The sequence below is a fragment of the Meles meles genome, chromosome 3 (assembly GCF_922984935.1).
Source record: "Meles meles chromosome 3, mMelMel3.1 paternal haplotype, whole genome shotgun sequence".
Classification (NCBI taxonomy): domain Eukaryota; kingdom Metazoa; phylum Chordata; class Mammalia; order Carnivora; family Mustelidae; genus Meles; species Meles meles.
In genome coordinates this window covers 34,709,844-34,725,310 of record NC_060068.1, presented here as the reverse complement: position 1 = coordinate 34,725,310, position 15,467 = coordinate 34,709,844, and the positions used below count along the sequence as shown (strand labels likewise).

Here is a 15,467-nt window from a genome sequence, read left to right as displayed (position 1 = left end):
TCTAGATTTCAGCTCCTGTGCTGATAAAAATAGGACCTCAGAAAACTAGAATTCAGAGGATATTGCCTTCTCACGAAATCCATCTTAGTCCACGAGCAAGCATTATATTTTATTAAACAGAGAAATGCCAGGGGCGTTCCCATCAGAGCCAGGCGCAGACGGGGATGCACAAAGCCGCTGCTGTTACTTAACATTACTCTGAAGGTTCTAGATGGTGCTGATTGGAAACGAGACTCCGAAATTATCATCATTTACAGACAGTATAACTGTATACCTAGAAAACCCAGGGGAATCCACGAAGATATATTAGAATTAATGAGTTCTATCAAGCAGCTTGATAAAAGATAATTATATAAAAATCAATAGCCTTCCTGTACACCAATGATAGATGGAAGCGATTCCATAAACAATAGCAAAAAGGAAAAACAAAATCCTTGAAATGACCCTGATTTAAAATAATGAGTGACCCATATAAAAAACGTATAATACTTTACTGATTAACATCAAAGCAAAATGAAATCAATTGAAAAACACACCATGTTCCTGGTAAATACTATAAATTATGTCAATTCCTCCTTTAATTGGTTTCTAAGTTTAATTTAATGTCAATCAAACTTGCAAGGGATGTTTTTAACCTGACAAAATAATTCTAAAATTCAATTGAAAGAAATAAACAGAGGTGACCAGCCAAGAAAATTTTGCAGAAGAATAACAGTGAAACGGGAAGTATCCAGCCAGATGTCTCAAAGCAGCACTGTCCAACAGAAATGTAATGAGAACTTCACATGGAGCCACGTTTAAGAAAAAAAAGACAAACAAAAAAAAGGTGAAATCAATTTCAGCAATATATCTTACTTTATCCACTACATCCAAAATATTTCAATGTATACTCGGTACTTTTAGATTATCAATGAGATATTTATACATACACACACGCATATATATATTTTATACTCAGACTTTGAATACTGAATATTTTACACTTGGACACCTCTCACTTAGGACCAGCCAGCTTTCAAGTAGTGATAGCATCACCTGGTTCATAGCTACTGTGGTGGACAGTGTAACTATAAAGCAGCTAATTCTTTAGCTATCACAGCTTTAAGGCTCTAATAATGAATACAGTTTCGTGCTGGTAGAGACTTGATCTGTGATATTGGTTAACCCAACATTTCATTTGCAACTGATAGGAGACGGCGTCATCCATTAAAAATACATACATGTTCATATTCACAGCTCTTGAGCTACTTTTTCTCATACCTTCAGAAGCTCTGTCCCAATCAGACTGGCCACTTGGACAAGTCTTGCATGATACAGAAATACACCTTATTTGCCATGTAGTCCCAAATCCCTGCTTTCAAAAGAGAAATATCCAGGTTCAGAGGCAAATCCTTGAATACGCCACTCACAGAGCTAGCAAGGTCTGGTCCCTCTGGGGTGAACAGCCCAGTCTCTTTGCTGCTCTACTTCCCAGCATGAGAACTGCCTACCAGCTCAGACATAGCCTTAAAATCACTTGTAACAATAACAACAACAATTAAAAAAAAAAAAAAACCTGCCTGTCCAGGACTCCAGACACACATTTTTCACATTTACCACTTCTGAAGTCATAATGAAATCACTGGGTTTTAATCACCACCAGCAGCCAGCAGCAACCATGTGGTGGCTGGCATTGCCTCGTACACGCCAGCCCAACAATGGCATGTGGCTCATATGCTATCCCTTACCTGAACTGCGTGTAGGATCAGCACTTCCTATATTGAGATCCCTACTATCCAAAATGTCTTCAAAAAGTCACACCATGATGGGGGAAAAAAAAAATGATGATGTGCGCACAAAAGCACAGAGACAACGGAGTGGATAGCTTTGGCATCAGTGAGGAAACGTCCTGGAGGAAGCACTGTAACTCCGGGCTTTATCAAAGAGAGGAAGACACCCAGAAAAGAAGAAGGCAGTCACACACTAAGTAAGCCAAGCAAGTGAAGAGGAATGGCCCACTGTTTGGAGCAACTGGGGGCAGGGCTGCTGGTGACTATGCCTCTCAGGACTGTAGTTAAGGTGCCATGGTACAGTGTAATTGGGAGTGTGTGCCCTATAACTGATGGCATCTTAGATCTGATGAAAGGCATAAACGGCAAGCATCTCCCAAACCCCAGGCCTGGGCTAAAGTACTTGTTGCACACACACCATTTCAATGCCCAGCAAGCGTGAATGGGTTCCTCCCCCTCAACTTTGCAAGCAAGGAAAACAAGTTTTGTGCATTTCAGCCCTGGTCCGGGCTGCCCAGCTACACAGGGCAGAGTGGACTGTGTGACACAGCAGCCTCCATCCACACCAAGTCCGTGCTCTCGTGAAACCTGCGGGGCAAGGAGGAGCGGTGCAGGGCCCGCCCAGCCCCTCCGCACTGCCTGGGCTGGGGTTCTGGATGCCGAGTTCCCCCTGCCTCCAAGCCGAAGCTGTGAGCCCCACTCCACAGGCCTAGAGTAGATGTGCAAGGTAATTGAAATTCATGGATGAGCTCAAGGAGCCAGCTCCAGGCTCTGTAATAACTTCTCCATATTAATGGCAGCACCGCAGACCTGGTGGACAGTTGACATTTAATATGAAACATAAGCAGCAGAGCAAGAGGCTCCTACCTGGGCCCTCCCATTTCAAAGCGCGTGCCAGTGCGGGAGGAGGGGGCCCCAGGTGGTGCCAAGATTCAGAGGGCTAGGTTCTTCCTCTCCTCTGGGTGCCTCTCCCCCGTCTCAGTCCCCTCCCTTGCAGGAAACCCTTGGCAAGAACACACACGACCATGCTTACACAGTCACACTTGAATGCACGTGCTCACCCTACAAACACATGCACACTCACACCGAGGCACACACTCACGCACATGCTTACTCCAATGTATAAACTCACAAGCACAGACACACATTCACACGCAGGTACATATGCACTCACACTCATATGGATAGGCATGCACACGCACACCCAAGCACACCTTTCCACATATACAGACACACACATCCCCACACAAAGGTGCACAAACACGCACGTATGTTCCCCAGGCTGCCCAAGCAGGGGAGGGCAGGGAGGGTAATGATGTGTCTGCCCACTGGTATAGACCGAGGGTCCCAGGAAGGGATCCATAGGCATTTGCCGGTGTGGATTTCAGCGACCAGACTGGGGAGGCCCAGGCCACAGCTCAGGCCGCCGCACAGCAAAGCCAGCCTGGATGCTAGATGGGCACACCAGGCCCCTGGAGGGTGTCCCCATGGCTCGGGGCAGATGAGTTCCTCCAGACTGCTCCCCTTGGCTGGGGCGCTCATGGTCCCCACAGCAGGCCTGGGCGAGGCTCTGGCCTTCCCTACCTCCCCACTGACCCCTGGCATCACTCCACACTCCCCAAGTGCTGGGGCCACAAGGGAACAGGCAGCCACGGCGGGCCGCGGGGCGGGAAGAGCCTGAAGCCAACATGGGAATGGGCAGCGCCGCTACGCGCCACTTCACAACAGTAAAGTCACCGCAGGGTCACAAGGGATGACTCGGGAAGAGCCGGCCTCCCGGGCTCAGGCTCAGAGATCAGTGACCAGCCTTTCCTGAGGGGCCGAGCTGGGCTCCGCTCTGCCATCCCTAGAGGATTCCGCGCACCGAGGCGACCCCACACCCGGAGAGCCCAGAGACCCCAGGAACTCACCGAGCCTCAGTTTCCTCATCTGTGAAAGGGGCACCGCAACGGCTAGTTCACAGGACGAATGCAGGGACTGCGCACATGCGGCAGCAGAGGCAGCGGGCATAGACACTGATTCTCTGGCCTCCTTTTCTTGAGGGGCAGCGCAGTTAGCAGGGCCCTCGGCCCGCGAAGGAGTGACGCGGCCATGGCCGACAGTCGCGACCTCGAAGCGTTCTCGCTTGACAGTTCCAGGCGGCCGCTGGAGCATGTGACTCCGGCCAGAGCCAATCAGCGCACAACATTCCTGGGCCACAGTGATTGGATATGGAAAAGTCCCGTGATCCAATCCCGCCCAATCAGAGTGAAGCTCAAGACCGTGGTGGGAACCTCCAAAAATAGCTTCCTTTTCCCACCAAGCTGTCTCTGGGGGGTGAGAAGGGTGTGGGGACAGCAGCAACCACTAGTCCCCCAGGGAACAGAGTCCCACGGGAAAGGAAAACTGGAGGAGCGAGGCTCAAGGGGCACCACTGCACCCCTGAACTACCTACCGAATCCCACGAGCCCTCAGATGCCCCTTTTCATCGTCTTAACCACTTTTGGTGTTGTTGGTGCTCTTAAATGCATTCCTAATGTTGTGCAACCATCATCAGACCTCTTGTTTTCTTGTAAAACTGAAACTCTGTAACCATTAACAATAACGCCGCATTCCCCCCAGCCCCTGGCAATCAGCTACTGGCTGCCTGTGATTTTTAACGAGTCCAGGTGGAACACAGATAAATGAGTCTGGCTTTCAGATCATGGATGCACCTACACCAAACTGAGGGGCCACCACAAGGCAAATGGGGTGGTGGGTCAGGGTCACGGGCCGCTACTCCCCCCCTATAGCACGAACCCCTGACAAGTCGGCCTCCATTGTGGCAGCCACGGGTCAGTGCACATCCCTACCCCACCCAGGCAGGGAAGAGCCTCTGAGATGCTCCTTCCCTTCCACCAAGTCACTCCCAGTGAGATGTGGTGGGGTGGCCAGCCAGAAGGTTGTAGACGCCCTGGAAGCGGGGGCATGGGATGACGGTGATGAAGTCAGGCTGGGTTCAGGCAAGTTCCCCGCCCCCGCCAGCAGAGACCGCTGGCGCGTCTCAGATCCTGCTGCCAGCACACCTCCCAACACTTCCACACCTGCCTCTGGAGGCTCTTTCAGGGGACCTCAGGGCCCATACAGGGTCTTCATGCTGGACTTGTTAGCCCAAATGATACCAACACACTCAGAAACACAGTTTCTCTGAAGAAACAATGGGGGGCTCAGCAGCAAGGAGTCCACACCCCTGAGGGGCAACACTCTCTCAAGGGAGGTGGGGCTTGGGCTCGCCAGGGTCCCTACATCTCCTTCCTCCAACCGAGTCCCCTCACTTGTGTTTGATCCCCATCTGGTCCCTAAGGAACCTGGAGTTTCCCTGGAAGGGTCCCAGAAACGGTTAAGTCCAGCCCCCAGTTTCCACCTGGACAAACTGAGGCCAGTGGTGAGAGGATTTACCCAGGGTCCACAAGATGACTTGCCAGAGCCCAACCCAACGTCCCCTCACCCCCGCCCAATACTTCCCCATACAGGAATGGGGAGGCGGGCGGGGGGGGGGGGGGTCTTCCCTCTCTTACTTGGATTGATTTCAACCAAGGGTTTTGAACTCAAGTTTCATGAACCCCAAAATAGGCACAGGAAAACCATAAAACCACATGTTATGCACAAGTGCTTTCCTATGGGAAAGGAGGCAGAGTTTTCAGCCATTCTCCAAGGGGGTCTTCCCCAGGGAGTGTGGGCATTCTGAGACTGGCAAGAGAGCAGATGAGGAAAGATGGGCCAGCTCTGGACGCAGGGGGTACACAGAATCTTGGGAGCAAGTCCCCGACCATTTCCTACATAGGCTTCTGGCCCCCTCTCCCTGGGAACTCTCATTTCACAGCTCCCAGGTGAGGTCTGACCAGCCAGAGCGGGGCCCTGCGAACACAGCTGGGTGGGTACACATTACCCATAGTACACGTTACCAAGAAGCACAGGGTGCAACCTGGCATGACAATGCCTAGGATCGCTTCCTGGATGAAATGCCATTTAGCTGAGACCTACGGAGTGAGCCAGGTAAAGACGAAGGTATAAGAGTGGTCTAGGCAAGGACACAACCTAGGCAAAGGTCCTGAGCCGGGAGGTATCCTGTGTTGGTGGAACTAAAAGCTCAGTGTGATGGGGCACAGGCATGAGAGGGACACTGTGACAGACGAAACTGGAGGCCACTGGGCCAGGTCATAGTTGGCCCTGAATGCCAGGATGGTAGATGTGGATGTTTTTCCAGGTTTGGATTTTTTTTTTTTTTAAGGGCAATATGAATCACTGAAAGATCTTGAGCAAGGAGTGACATGATTTAATATATGGCTTATGAAAATCAGTGGGGCTGCTGTAAGGAGAAAGAGTTACTGGGGAAAGACCAATTAGCAGAAGATCTTCATCACAGGTAAAAGACAGGGCTTGGGGTCAGGCATTGTGGAGGGATGGGAACGGGGATAAAGTCCAGAGACATCTAGGACAGTGGCTGGCTGGATATATGGGTCACGGAGAGGGAGGAGAGGGGTGATCCTGGGATTCCCACCCAAGAAAGGGTGGAGTCTAGGAAAGTGGAGACCACTTTCCATTTCAGAAGCACGGGGTTACCAGAGAGGGGGCCCTGGAGGTAGCTGGGCAGGAAAGTCTGGAGCCCATGAAGAGATCTGGACATGGGGACCCAGAGTCCAGATGGAGTGCATCTGCTCGGCACATTCACGTTCCTCTTGCTTTCATATAAAACATCCATCCATTCCAGGGTTTGGGGATCTGACCCTGAATTTCAATCCTAAACGTGAGCAAGAGACTCAGGCCAGGCTTACATCACAACGATTGGTTCAAAGAGGTGCCTGTAACCTAAGTGGGACCCATCAGAGCCCTCTCCAGGATGCTAGCAAGAACCATCCAGAAAGGAGTGCTCTCCATTCCTGATTGCTACCACGGCAGCAAGTTAAGCCAGGAGTTGCCAGTGGCCCCCACATGGGGAAGACCATGTTGAGACAGAGTAATAGAGCTGAACAGTAGAGAACATGTGATGAAACAAGCCCTGAACCCCTGGATGCAGCCATGCCTGAACTCATCAGGACCCCAAGAGTCATTGGACTCGTGACATCCCTTGTTTATTTCATTTACTGTAAGCCAGCTTTTGGTCACTTAAACTGAATGAGTCTTAAACAACAAGGGGGAGGGGCAGGAGGAAGGAAGACTGGCGCAAGTCCCAGGCTTCCTTGCCCTCAACCCCACAGCCTGAGCCTGCCACACCTGCCAGCCCCCCCCAGCACCTGAGCCAGCTGGAGCCCAATGTATGGCCTCAAAAGCAGGATACTTGTGAGGAAAAATGAAACTCATCGTGGTCCCTTAGGCCAGCAAATGATATCTCTCTGTAGACCTCAGTGATTCTTAATGACGGTAAAGACTGGACTGGACACAAGCCGCTGGGTGGCTCCGTTGGTTAAGCTTCCGACTCTTTTTTTTTTTTTTTAAGATTTTACTTTTTTATTTGACAGAGATTCCAAGTAGGCAGAGAAGCAGGTGGGGCGGGGGAGGGGTGGGAAGCAGGCTCCCTGCTTAGCAGAGAACCTGATGCGGGGCTCAATCCCAGGACCCTGAGATCATGACCCACTGAGCCACCCAGGCACCCCCGCTCCTCACTCTTAATTTCAGCTCAGGTCATGATCTCAGCATGCTGGGATCGAGCCCCACACTGGCTCTGCGCTCAGTGTGGAGTCTGCTTGGGATTCTCTCTCTCTTTTTCCCTCTGCCCCTCCCCACCCCCACTCAAGCTCACTTGCTCTCTCTCTCATATAAATAAATGAAATCTTAAAAAAAATACTGGACAGCACAGGTGCCTAGTGGAGGGGCCCCAGGCCACAAGGCAGAAACCTTTGGGTCTCTCTGCACCTCAGCCACACCGTGGGAGTTCTGCCTCACAGAATCATGGGGCCTCACATTGAGCCCCCTGAGAAGGGTGTACATTGCCCCCACCCCTCAGACCTCAGGACGGGACCAGACCTCAGAGCTCAGACCCTTCCCACTTCCCATCCCATGATGACTTCCACCCACTAGCCTAGTCATGTCCTATCAGGCCGGAGGGGTCCCCAGAGCTGCCCTGAGGTGGGAGGCCGAGAGGGGGCTGGGTGCTTCAGCCCTACTACCCACTACCATCCCCACTAGTCCCCACTACCATCACCCAGCTACGAAGACTCAGGCAACCCGCCAAGAACTGCAGGCTAGAGCAGGTCAGCAGTGTATCAGCAAGCCACTCAGCCACCAGGCCTGCTCCCAGACTCAGAAGGTCTCCAGGAGTCAAAACAGGGCAGGTAAAAAATGTTTTACAGAAGTGCATTTCTTCATTTTTATTCTTTCTGTTGGCATGCCAAAAAACAAAACAAAACCAACAATAAAATGTAGTGAGCATGATCTTGGAATCACACATTGGGCGGAAGACATGCATTCAAATACCAACAGCAAAGCATGAAGCAAGCTCTCAGCATTTGGACACTCAGTTGATTCATCTGTAGAACGGGGATAATATCAAGCACAGGCCATAGGACGTTGTGAGGACTGAACAAGGAGATGCAGGCATAAGGCACTCAGCAGGGAGCCTGGCACATAATAGGGGGAGCAAACTATGACTTACTATTATACTATTATTACAGTAGGCTTCTGCTTGGGTTATAAAAAATAAGCTTTTATTTATTTGAGAGCGAGAGAGAGAGAAAGTGCATGAGTGGGGGGAGGGGCAGAGGCAGAGGGAGAAGCAGACTCCCCGCTGAGCAGGGAGCCCAACACGGGACTGGATCCCAGGACCCTGAGATCATGACCTGAGCCGAAGGCAGACTCTTACTGACTGAGCCACCCAGGCGCCCCCCTCACTGGGTTTTTAATGAGCATATACAAATAATATGAAATTAACACATGTAAGAACCCTTCATTAAGTATAATTTTCTCATGCATCATGAAAAAACAAACCATAACCTCTCCTCATGAATGTTATGAATGACTTCTGTCTAGTGGCTATAAAAAAACAAACAAACAAACAAACAAAAAACCTGGAAACTCTGCATTTGCCAGACTCTCTGGGAATGAAGTGCACAGCATGTCTTACATAGCATGTCTTCATGTGGAGTTTCTTAAGTCTGCACCTCTACCTGACTCCAGAAGAATCTACATCTTGGCAGATTCAGAATCCCCATCTCATATTAACTGAGGGGACAGCACCTCTTCTGCTTTCCATTTCTGGGGTTCTGCAAATCCCATGTCCTAGTCCTCACAGGAGCACCAGAGCCCAGGCTGGCCAGAGTGATACCCAGGTCTCAGCAGAATCATTCAGAAAAAGACTCTGCTGGGGCCCCTAGACTCAGAACAGAAGGCCCACACTTGAGAACAAAGCCAACGCAAAGGAAGACAGAGGCAGGAGATGGCATGTGCCCTAACGACCTAAAGGGAGCACCGGGAATCAGCCATGCCTGAGGACTTACCATTAGGAGAGCTATTGTTTAAACTGATTTAAGCAGTCTGTCACTTGTAACTGAAAGGATCCTGACAGATACTAAGAAATAAGATTCCCCTTGACTAGAAGACTGCTGTCCACAGAAAACAAAGCTGCTACTTCCTTCCCTTCTCTTTTTTAAAAGATTTTATTTATTTATTTTTAGAGAGAGAGTGCACGTACAAGCTCCTGGAACCCTGTTCCATGGTTTTTCTACACATCTTCCAGGAAGACACATTCTGCAAAGAAGGGATTCCGCAGTGCCATCTGTGTGGGAAATGACAGATTACTCAGAGGGCGAGAACTTTCTTTGTTACGGAAGCTCCCAGAGACTGCGATGGGCCCCTGAATCGCCCAAGCTGAGTGCAAAGGTGCAGCGTCTCCCACCCCTGCTGTCCACTGAAACCCATCTGTAAGGAACAACTAGTGGAGGAATGTGCAGAACTCTCCTGCAGAAATGGGGCTGTTGATGGGGCGCCTGGGCAGCTCAGTGCGTTAGCGTCTGCCTTCGGCTCGGGTCATGACCCCGGAGTCCTGGGATCAAGCCCCGCATCAGGCTCCCTGCTCAGCAGGGATCTGCTTCTCTCTCTTCCTCTGCCTGCCTCTCCCCCTGCTCATATACTCTCTCTCACTTTCTGTCAAACAAATAAATAAAATCTTTAGAAATCGGGCTGTTGAGCCTTGCTTCTCAAAGGGTGGCCTGAGGACCAGGAAGCTTATTAGAAATGCAGAACTTGCATTTTTGGGTGGCTCAGTAGGTTAAGCATCCAACTCTTGATTTCAGCTCAGGTCATGATCTCAGGGTCTTGAGTACAAGCCCCAGATCTTGAGAGCCACACCCAGTGAAGAATCTGCTTCAGAGTGTCTCTCTCTCTCTCTCTTTCTCCCTCTGCCACTCCCTGCCCTCACTCGTGCTCTTTCAGAGAAAAAGACAGAAAGAGAAAGAGAGAGGGAAAGAAAGAAAAGGAAAGGAAAGGAAGGAAAAGAAAAGGAAGGAAGGAAGGCAGAACTTTAGGCCCCATCCCAGATGTGCTGAACCAGAACTTGCATTTTAACAAGATCCCTGGGGATTTGCACACACACTACAGCATGGCATACCTGCTTTGGTGAGTTTTGTTATCTCTGAAGGAAGAACAAATGCTACAGAGGCAGGGGGCCTGTGTGGCATGGTGGTTAAGGGCCTGGGTTGCTAGGAGAATGAGATGCAGTTATTCACGTAAGGCCTATTGGGAGGAGTGCACAGATTTTGCTCATCTCAGTGTCTTCTACCCAGCCTGACTTGGGAGCCCTGTGGCACATAGGGCTGGAGGGAACCAGCCAGCATGGGCTAAGTGGTTTTGGGCAAGTCGCTCGACCTCCCGGAGCCTCATCTGAGCATGTGCAAACCAGGGATGAGGCTCCCTCCCCTGCGTGATAGCTGTGGGGACCACAGCTCTGCACCATGTATAGAACCCCAGGCCTATTAGTGATACACAGAAAGACTCAAAGGGTTAAGGAATTAATTAGTATAAAATGAGAGGAGACACACCAAAACAAAAGGAAGGAAGGAGGGAAAGAAGAGAAAAAGGAGGGAAGGAAGGAAGGAAGAGGGAGGCAGAGTACAGAATTAATATTGAAGCCCCAATGTCTCCAGGCTATTTTTCCTTGACAGCATTCAAGACCCCTCAGGCAAGCCCCAGCACATCTTCCAACTCCCGTCTTCTTTCCAGCTGCCTTGACCATGTGCAGGTGTGTGGCCAGTCCTCATGACATCTCACCATGCCTGTCCCGACCAGGCCGACACATACCCAGTACCTGCATACGTGTTCTTCCCTCTGCTAAGATTGCCAACCTGCCCCTTTACCTGCTGCCAGCTCATTCTCCAAATAGCCCCCAGGAGCCTGCGGTCAAAGCCCAAGCCAGAGCTGCCCCTCAGCCCATCAGTGGTCTCCAGCCCCAGGTGGGCACTGGGCCAGCCACACCCCTGACCCACACAGTGGACAGACGGCACTAGGAGGTTCTGGCTAAACAAATGAATCACCAAATGACAGATGAGCAAATGATACAGAGATAAAGCATCCCTTAAAATGCTCTCCATCAGGAATCTCTCAGTCCACAGGAGCTGACCCACCTACAGACTGCATCCGAGTCAGCTACCCCAAACCCTGGAGTCCCCAGCACCAATTTATTTAGGAAATTCACCTACAGCATGAAATGAGACACACCTATGAGGCCCTGGATGGCCTCAGAGACAATGGACATAAAAAAGGCTGCACCACAATAACCCAACTCCTCCAAGGACATTTATAGCTGTTTGCAATACGCCTGGGTTCTAACTCAATCCAGCCAAAGGCAGTGATTTTCCGAAGCAACAAGTGACATTTCCTGTGTCTCCATAAAAAGAACACCAGTGGTTGTGGGGCTCTGGTGGGACTGCAGGCTCTGCAGGCAGCAGCAGGACCAGCCTGAGGACAGGGGGCTCGGGCGCCCGCAGGCCCGGGAGAGCAGCCACTCGTCTGCACAGCAGTGCCCTGAGCAGCAATTAGAGCAGAACCCACGGTGGGAGGCTTCAGATGTCTGGCCAGGCCCGGCCAGCCTGACCACCGCACCCCCAATCCAAAATAGAAGACTGCAGTGGTTTCTGCCACGTGCCAGGCCCCGGGGCGGCCGGACAGAGCACCGCCAATGTCAGCCGCCTCCCTGAGCATCGATCCAGGCTTCCTCTGAGGCCGCCCTCATGCCAAGCTGTGGTCCCTCTGGGCCCCTGGAAACAAGAAAACATCCCAGGGCTCCAGGCACACTGGGTGGCCCAACCAGTCCCAGGAGGGGACTCAGCCTCTCTCCTTGTCCTTCAGAGGCTGCCCGTGGGCACCAGAGCCTGCATTTCCAAATGCTCCCCTTGGCTCAAAATAGAGAGAGAAAACCGACTTTTCAAATTACCAGCTGGAGTTCAACAGGAAACCACAGCAGAAAAATCAGTGGCTCCCGGTCAGCCAGGGGGCAGAGGGATAACTGGGCATTTCAGCACCACTGCCTGCCTGCTCCCTGGGCTGCCACCACCTGTATACACAGAAACAAGAAGACAGACTTCCAGCACTTGTAGCCCCCCCCACACATATCACACATGTTAAGATGCCCATGGACACACACTGAACAGATACCCCGACACCCAAAGGAGCAGAAACCCACAGATACACACATGTACAAGACACACAATGGCACATCGACATATCTGCACAGGTCCCCAGATCCAAGCACACACCAACATTCCAGAACACACATGCAGACGCATACACTCCCGGAGTCGTACACACTGGTGACCACAGGAAGACCTGTGTCCCGCGGGCATTGGGGAGAAGGCACTCTGCTACTTGGCAGAGCTTTGGAGAACACCACCCGCTGCCTAAGTCACTCCTCTGGGGCCAGTTGAAATAATTTGCCTTCGTGCCAACCCCTTCCTTCTGTGCCGGTGCTCCCTGCACGCTGGGGTGCAAAGGAGATCCTCAGTGCAGGCCTTGGTGTCACGGGGAACCAGCTTCCAAGTGCCAGGCAAGGGCAGTGGGCAGAAAGGAGCGAGAGAAGTGAATACTCACCAGCCCGTCGCAGTTGCTGAGCGCCACGGAGGAGGCTTCAGCCAGGCCCGCCACGTCTCCGACGTAGAGACAGGTCCCAAGCAGGGGCTCCACGCGGGTGGCGCCCGACTCGCTTTGCCACTCCACGGTGGCTCCGGGCGCCACGAGGCGGGCGTTGGGCCGCAGCCGCAGGTGCAGGTCTCGACCGAAGACCGTGACGTTGTAGAAGAGGCGGCCGCCGGGGTCCTCCTCGTTGTCTCCAGGTAAGCCTGGGGTCTGGACAGAGGCTGCCCTGCGGGCCCGTACCCCAGCCTGGGCCGACGCCGCTGACACCACGTGGGACACCAAGCGGCCCTGGGCGTCAGTGCGCACCGGCACCGCCAGGATGCGCTCCGCTCCGTACCCCAGGGGCCCGCCTGCAACGGGAAGGGGCGTTAGACCCGCCAAGACCTTGGAGCCCCGGGGACCCGCAGCCAAGCCTCGCAGCTCCCCAGTCCTCCCCCACCCACCACCACTGCGAAGGAAAGGGCATTCTGCCCGGCAACCCCCAGAAACTAGCTTGCACCTCCCTGGCCTTCTTCCGACTGGGAAGGGGCGTTAACGGGGCCACCATTCCGAACCCCGCGGCTCCCAGGCGGTCCCCCTCTGGGACCCAGTCAACCAAGAGCTCTGCCCCCTGTCCCGTTCCGTTTTGAAGCTCGCAAGCTCCTCACAGTTCCCCTGGGGACAGCCCCATCAGAGCGCCCCCGCCCCTTAAACCTACCGTCCTTGGCAGGACGTGGGGCTGCTCCGAAACCATTGCCGGTTGGCCCCTTACGGTGCGCCTCGCCTGTACCCCCCCGCAGCCCCCGCCGCCCGGGCGCCCTCACCGCTAGCCTCCGGAGCGGCGAGGACTCGGCTCCCCCGGGCACGCGCGGCCTGTCCTCCGTGTCCAGCTCTCGGTTGGACCGATGCCGGCCCCTCCCCGCGCGCCCGAGGACAGGGAGGGGTGGAGCAGGGTCCCTCGGGTCCTTAGGGATTCCCCCCCACCCGGGCGCCGCATCAGTCCTCAGGGCCCAAGGCGGCGCGCTCAGCACCCGGCTCCTCCCGAGCGTCCCCGGACGCGAGCCCCGGCGCCGCCTCGCCCTGGCTCCCCAGGACCCGCTGAGGCTAGCGCTGCGCTCTCGGCCGCGGGGCTTTCCCGGCCCTCCATCTCCTTGCTCCGCGTCCCAGCAGCCGTGAACGCTCCGAGGCTCCCCCCCGGCCGGAGGCGCTCCGGTGCGCCGCGGGGCGCCCCCTGCGCGACCAACCCGGCCCCGAAGTTGGCCAACTTGGCCCCGGGCGGGGCGCGCGGAGTTTGCCCAAGTCGGGCTGGACCACGCCTGGGGAGGGGGCGGCGGAGCACGCGGGGCGGGGCCCGGCCGACGGGGGTCGTGGGGCGTGGGGAGCCCGCTGCACCTACCTGGGGGGTCGGCGGCTGCAGCGAGCCGGGCGTCTGCGGGCGGCGGCGGCAGCAGGAGCGGCGGCAGCAGCAGCAGCAGCAGCAGCAGCGCGGGGCAGAGCAGGCGGCGAGCGGCTCCCGCCGGCGGATCCATGGCAGCCGGACCTCAGCCGGGGCCCCGCACTCGCTGCCGGCGCGAAAGTTCCCCGCGCGCCGCCCAGCCCACATCTGGGGGCAGCTGGAGCCGCCCGCAGCTGCAGCACCGCAGGGCGCGGGGCGGAGGAGGCGAGGCGCGGAGGGGAGGGCGGGGGAGCGCGGAGGGGAGGCGGGGAGAGGGAAGGAGCGAGCGAGCGAGCGAGGCGGGAGGGAGGAGAAGGCGAGCGAGGGGGAGGGCGGGGACGGCGGGCGCCTCAGCCTGCGGTGACCCGGCGCTTCTTGGCGCGGCGGCCACCGCCGCCTGCTCCCCTCCTCGCGCCGCCGCCGCCGCTGTTCCGGCTCGCAGAGAAGCAGAGACACCCCGAGGCGGCGGCAGAGTAGCGCCGTGGGCCGGACTGGGGGTGCCCCGCCGCCGGCCAGCATCGGGCGCGCCACGCGCCCTGGCGGCGCACAACCTCGAACGAGCGGCGCCCGCCTGAGCATCCCCACCCAGAGAGTCCGTGGGGCGCCCGGGTTCCACCCGTCAGCCTAGGGGCGCAAAGAGCTGCCTCACCCTCTCTTGGGCGCCCTGGGGCAGGACAGGGGCAGGAGAATGGGACTGGGTTGGGGAGGCCTGAGATGGAAACTCCAGAGGCTGAAGGACGCTTTTATGGAAGCGTGCACTGCAGGGACTATCCCATATATCAACTTTTACCCTTCCAGAAAGATGCAAGCTTTCTTCGTCCCCAACTCCTCTCTGCCTGAAGTTCCTGTCCCCTCCAACTGCCTCCCCATCCCTCTGTTACAGCCTCTGAATGCAGGATTCTCCACCCTGAGGAGAGCCCTCCCTCCCAGAGCTCAGTCAGGTTGCTGCCCTCACCTGCCCCGAGGCCCAGCCCAGGGAGCCTCTGGGCCTTTGCACTCCTGGGCCTGCCTAAAATAGCCTCTCTGCACTCCACCCACCTTTTCCGACTCTGCATCCAAGGCTTTCCTCTCCATCCTGGAGCAAGTTTGCTGTCAAAGCCCATCCAGGGATGGAATCCCTCCTCTCCAGCAGTCTTCCTACTGCCAGGAGTCACAGTCCTACCAGGCCTGCTGTACCCCAGCACAGTGACCTTACCTCCCCAGGT

At 54.7% G+C, this 15,467-nt stretch overlaps 1 protein-coding gene across 1 annotated transcript in view; it reads right to left on the bottom strand.

The window, feature by feature from the left end:
• ADAMTS2 (ADAM metallopeptidase with thrombospondin type 1 motif 2) overlaps window positions 1-14,472 on the bottom strand; it is a 229,895-nt gene extending 215,423 nt beyond the window's left edge. The window contains exons 1-2 of the mRNA XM_046000432.1: window positions 14,224-14,472; window positions 12,804-13,198 (exon numbers count right to left, since the gene is read on the bottom strand). Coding sequence (XP_045856388.1) covers window positions 12,804-13,198; window positions 14,224-14,356 — 528 coding nt within the window. The 5' untranslated portion in view covers window positions 14,357-14,472. The remainder of the gene's footprint in view (window positions 1-12,803; window positions 13,199-14,223) is intronic.
• Window positions 14,473-15,467: the final 995 nt, after the last annotated feature.